We start from the raw sequence: 6,395 nt of genomic DNA, 5'->3' as shown, positions 1-6,395 counted from the left end.
GATCTATATTATTACTAATACCACACAGACAACTCCATGGAGTCTGTAGACTCATTGAGGGAGGCCTTACACATTATGCCAAGCACTATCCAATATTTGTACAATATCTATCATACTATGCTTTTCACTCATTCACAGTCATGTCACCCATAACAGACTTCAGCAACCTATTCCACTCATTCACTCTCCAAAAAAACAAAAAAAATCTACTCCTCGCACTCTTGCTCAATTTCTAAGGATGGAAATTCCACCACCAGAGCTGTTCTGAAAAATTTCCCCTTTATTGACTCTGTAAAAACCTTTCAGTAATTTGTATGTCTCAATCATATTACCAGTTTCCTGCCTATCAATTAATTTCTCTAAACCACAAATCTTCAACCTATTCTCATAAGGTTCATTCCATAGAACTGTCACCATCTTGATCACTTGCCTATGCTTGTGATCCTATGCTTCACTTGCTTCTCCAGAAGCCCAGTGACCAGCTCTGTGCACAGTAATCCAGGTGGCATCTTATAAAGAGGTCTAATAACCTGCTTATCTCTGCTCATCAGTGTTCTTCAGTAACCAAGTATCTGATGACCTGCTTTAGCTCCTTTTGCAATATGCTTCTAAACTGCAACTCCTTATCCACCATCACTGGCTTCATCAATTTCCTGGCATATCATTCCACTGATATGGTACACAGCTGGTAATCTTTTCACCCCAAAATATATAACCTTACACTTTGCCATCTTAAACTAATATCCATTTTCCTTTGATCATACTTCCAGTCTATTTAAATCCTGCAAAACTTTAACTTCATCTTTGACTATTGCTCTACTCAATTTTGCATTATTGGCAAACAACTAAATATTTCCTCTCAGTTTATTTCCTATATTAATGTACAAATTAAATAGTATTAGTCCAAGTAGAGCCCTGCAGAATGCTACTAGTCACAGGCCTTCTATAAATCACCACTCTAATTTCCTTCACCAACCTGATACCCTCCCACACACTTTAATGTGTGTGTGGGGGAGTATATGTTTTTACTTACTCCCTCATACTCCAAGTGGTTTAAATGCTTAAATTCAAAACAAAAAGAAAACTAAAAATAAACTCATATTTAACCTTACACAAGTTCGTATTCCAGAATATCTCATATGCACCTTAAATTCTTAATTTAACCTATTTAACCCATTTAGAGATTGCATCTTAACATTTTATAACCAAAATAAAAACCTTTAATTTACTAAAAAAGTAAATATATATATCAAATCAACACTTAACTACAGTTTCTCGCTTCCTACAGAAAATTTTGCATTATTGGCAAAAAAATCCTCTCTATATGACAGCGACATAAAGGTAATCAAATTCTTCTTGCATCTTAAAATCATAGAACATTGAAGAAAACACTTGTATTCATGTACAATAACTTCAATTTCTATATGAAAGTAACAAATTCCACTGAATAAACTACTGAAAACATATCAACAGTTTCTTCTCTTTAAAATGAATTAACTTTCTATATTCAACATACTTCATTGAATACATTACTTAAAACCATATCAACAGTTATCACATTAGAACAACTTTGCCCTCTAATAAAGCTTCTCAAGAAAATAACTGAAATCATTTCAACAACTTTTAAAACTGAGAATCCTAAATAAAACACTGTACTGAGCACATTTCTATATGAACTGCAGAGCAATAAAGTTTTTCTTTCAATTTTCGCCGAATAAATCCTATATGGATTAATGACTAAAAAAAGTTCACTTATCTCTCTTATGAAGGATATCCTCTCCCAGCTCCCATTTCTAACTTTTCTTCTAATTTCTGTCCATTTTTATGTATTGAAGACAGAAACTTCAGTATTTGTTTTTGTCTTCTGGCTGCATTCTTTTCCTACTTCCAAACATCTGAACACTTGGCAACATCCCATAACATTCTTTTCACTTCCATGCATGCTTGGAAGAACAACTTCCACTCCAATCCACACTGTGCACTGCCAGTATTGCTTTAAGTGCTAGCTTGAAAGCAACAATCAAGTTCTGCTTTCAGTTTCACAATTCTTCATGTCATCCTTTTTTTTTTCTTCATATTTGTTTCCTTTCCAAATCTTTTCTTACTCTTTACAATTTCTATCAACCCTACATGGTATAATTACAATAATACTATACTGTTTGCAATTAATGAAGAAACCTAGTGATACCTAGCATTTATTTGCATGTCTTGATGTCTCTTAAATATACCAATTTAATATGAAATGGAATTCCGTATTGGAATAAATATTCATTACTACTTGAAATAATCAAATTAACATAACACTAACCCCCCAAGCAATCTAAAACCAGCAGTGGTTATTTAAATCAACATTAAAGCACTAAGGTTGACTGAATGAGAAATTTTTGCCAACTAATGCAAACAAATATTCGTGTACGTAAGCAATTCTTAGAGAGAAAAATCACCATTACTCTGACAGATGAAATAAAAACTTATCAACTTTCTAAGCACATTCCAATGTTTACTATACATAATACTTGCTATAGCCTGTATTTCATGGAATCATATGATGGATCAGTCCTTTTTTTTTTTTGCAGGACAGTTTACCTTTGATTAATGATGATAATGGATCTATTCTCAGACATGTAGAGAAAAATGTCCATAACACTCAAAGGTTGTCTCAGAAAACCTGATAACTCAAAAAGAAGAAAAAAAAAAAACTAAAAAAACTTTATATGAAATCATTCATTTCAAGATTTAATAACACTTATCAGTGGTTTGTAATACAACTTGAAAAATATTGTGATAATCAATATCCGATATTAATAATAAGTGGAAATACTTTTAAAATCAGTCACATATATACTACACACACTTAATATTTACTAGTTCATTCTAAATTAGGTAATTGCATCAAATCTCGAATTTTTCCAAATAAGCATACTTGATGTAATTGTATGTAAAATATCTTTATGTAAAATAACTTTAGTTGTCTCACTAAACTATAACAGAAAACAGTTTACCTTGACTCTTGTTTTTTCTTGAACACATTTGTAAAGTACGTCCAGTGGTCCTTCCTTAAATGCTTTTTCCATTCGTTCAAGTACATCGTTGAGGTCAGCACCAGGCGATCTTTCTCTCTTCCTTTCAACACTCCTTTCATTACTGCTATCACGATCCTGAAATTGTGCATGAAGTTCAATTAGTATTTAATATTACAGTAAGCAGTCTGGCAACAAATAACATTAATATAACAATATTGTTAATTAATACCATGGAAGGGTGGATGGACAGGTGGGCTTAGAATTAGAGAATTAAAAATCCCGCTATACCAAATATGAAAGAACTCTTTCAAATCAAATTCGGATCAAGCAATGAAATTTATCTACCATGCAAAAAGAAAAGTGCTCTTGATGATAGCAATAAGCTTGCTGACTTTTTTTTTTTTTTTTTTTTTTTATATCTCTGTACTTTTGCAGTATTTGGAAACAAGTTTTCCTCATAACAGAAGTGAACAAAATGTTATCTGAGTAGCAAGAGCAGAATCTGGAAAAAGAAAAATTATACTGAAGTACAAACAGCCATAGCATTACCTATAACATATATGACAATTAAGTGAAATTTCAAGTATATGCATATAAACTTTCAAAGAACATGTGATTCAACTGATAACTGACTCTCCACTTCCTATAGAAATACTTCATTATTTAAGAAAAAAATTAAAGGCTTATAATAAATTTGTTGTATTCACACTTTTTTTTTTTTTTTTTTTACAAATATTCACTGAATAAATTTTATTTGTTAAAGAATTATTTAGAATCTTTCAAATACAGAATTAAATTCTAGATAACTAACTAAATAAAAATTCACACTAGAAAATGAACAGAATACTATAAATTAAAGATACCAAGAAATTATGACAATAATTTCTTGGTATCTTTAATTTATTTAATTTACCCAGAAACTTTAGTTTTTAATCCTTACAACTCATGAATGTTGACTGTAGAACTTGCGCTGTTTCAGATAATAATATACAACATTATGTTTAAAGTGCACCCCCAAAGTTTGCAGTATTTCCACAAGTTGCCCCAGTCCTCAAAATACTTCAGGTGCAAACTTTGTTTGCTTACACTTAGATAAAGTATTAAACCAAGTATATAATTTCTTGGTATCTTTAATTTATAGTATAACCAAGTGAAAAAACTTCCAACAACCTTTCTCTAATCGAGAGTAATTTAATAATAAGGCATGACACTTTTGGCAACTGGTATAGGAAAATATGACTTCTGCATTACTTTGACCTTAGTATCACCTTTGGGTCTGGCTTCCACTGAAGAGATAAAGACTCAATAAAGGTCGAAACCGGTCTGGGTAGTGACCCTTCCCATAATGCATAGCATTATACATGTCCGCAAGGAGATGCACTTTGCATTATGGGATACTAAGGCAAGAGTGATGTGAAGTCATACCACCTTTACCACGAGTTGCCCCAGTCCCGAAAACACTTCAGGTACAAACTTTGTTTGCTTACACTTGGATAAAGGATTAAACCAAGTTTTATAGTATAACCAAATGAAAAAACCTCCAACATGAACAGAATACTGTTTTTCCCACAATTTAGCCATTCATTAACTAGAAGGCAAACTTTAATTTAACAATTTAAGTAGATATACCCATACAAACTCTGTAACTCTCTACACAACTCATTTGAAACCTTTATTAATAATGGTTTTCACTTTCAAAGAACATAACAATAACCCAAAAGTAATCAGATACAATAAACACAATCAGCATTCTCAACCTGAACTACTTCTAAACATCTACTCAAGAATGCACCTTTCAAACTAGTCAAGAAATTAGCTATATTCATATGTTGACATCCTGCAAGTGTTCCTGGTATTAAGTCATCTGCAATAGATAATCTAAGAATGAACAATAATGTTAAAAAATATTGATGTTTAATAAATATTTAACATTAATATTTTTAGCTGCATAACGTTTTCCTTTTCAAAATTCATTAGAGAATCAATCTACAAATTTTATGCCATTTAATGCAATCTGATATAAGCTCTAATGAAGCCTTTGTACAAATGAAAATACAGTGGGTGTCTGCTTACTTTAATTAATTAGGACCAACCCCCCCCCCCTCAGTGAACAAATTTGATGATCAGTGAGCAATGTGAACCATTTTCTCCTGCTTCCCCCTCCCCATGAATGCACCAACACAGAAAAGTTACATAAACTGTTGCTATCATAGTGATATACTAAGAGTTTTAATCTTAAAAAATAAAAATATTTAAAAAAAAAGTCCAGGACTTTTCCTTTGGCAACAAAAGCTGTTAAAATAAACTGTAAATTACAATTTAATAAATAAAACTAATATATATATATATATATAACAAATGAAAATAAAAAGCTAAATTAGCATGCAAAAACAGTTTCAACTGCAATGATACAAAGTTTCATGTTATTAAAATCCAAACATATGAATGCACTAATTTTCATTCTGTTTGAAATAGATTCACTACATCACTTGTCCATTTTTGTGGGCAAATTAGCTAGGTAAACCATTTACAAAATTACAGCAAATCACTAAAAGTTTGCTTTTAATAATTGTTCAAATGTTCCAAAAACACAATATGCATGTTGTTTCCTGTGTTTCCTTTCATTGCTAGAAGAACCAAACTAAGATCTTCTCCAACTGAAAAGCGCAATGTCCCATCATTCTGCCAAATGCACTATGGACTTGCTTAAAAATAAAAAATGCACAATGATGTGCCATGTCAAAGGTTAGCTCTTCATTATGGCCCATTTTACTGTTAGTGTTTGTCAATGAAGATTGCAAGGCTGTGTGCTTCCTTTTATACCTGTATTAGCAATGGTTGTCATGTATTCTACAGATGAGTAATGACAGCAGAAGAATTGTGGCCAAAAAGAATAGCAGATAGGCAGGAAGGTGGCTGTTCATTTGAAGCTGTCTGGTGTGAGATCAAAGCCAATAAGACAAAATATACGTTTGGTTGATGCTATAAGCCAAAGGGATTCCAGGGATGATCTGGAAAACATGCATCAGTAAATTGGTACAATGAGTGCAGGTCAAGTGATTATTATGGGGGACTTCAACCATGGAGATATAGATTGGAAGGAAGAGAGATCACATGGCAGAAAGGAAATGGAATTGATACACCTACTGAGGGATAATTACTTGAGACAGCATACGAGTCCCCTCTTCCATATGATGGAGGAGGGGACTCAGAATGCAAGGGTATTGGACTTGGTCATAGGATCAGAGGAGCTATCAATAACCAAGGTAGCCAAACTGCCTTCACGAACAGAATTAGCTTCACCCTCTTTCCGTGCCGATTTTTTTCTTCTGACAACGTAATCAGTGATTAAACTTTGCGATGATGATTTTA

At 32.4% G+C, this 6,395-nt stretch overlaps 2 protein-coding genes across 2 annotated transcripts in view; one reads left to right on the top strand and one right to left on the bottom strand.

Moving 5' to 3' along the window:
• The window catches only part of LOC150104851 (uncharacterized), an 867,921-nt gene that overhangs the window by 476,435 nt on the left and 385,091 nt on the right, over positions 1–6,395 (top strand). The window lies entirely within an intron of this gene.
• Positions 1–6,395, bottom strand: part of LOC150104852 (uncharacterized) — a 53,769-nt gene that overhangs the window by 22,539 nt on the left and 24,835 nt on the right. Inside the window, exon 2 of the mRNA XM_090396011.1 lies at positions 3,003–3,158. Within this exon, the coding sequence (XP_090252137.1) occupies positions 3,003–3,158 (156 nt within the window). The remainder of the gene's footprint in view (positions 1–3,002; positions 3,159–6,395) is intronic.

This window comes from Typopeltis vanoorti, chromosome 7 (assembly GCF_054136105.1).
Source record: "Typopeltis vanoorti isolate ZY-2024b chromosome 7, IOZ_Tvanoo_1.0, whole genome shotgun sequence".
Taxonomy (NCBI): domain Eukaryota; kingdom Metazoa; phylum Arthropoda; class Arachnida; order Uropygi; family Thelyphonidae; genus Typopeltis; species Typopeltis vanoorti.
Note: the sequence above shows the minus strand (reverse complement) of the source record. Positions and strands in the feature narration are given on the sequence as shown.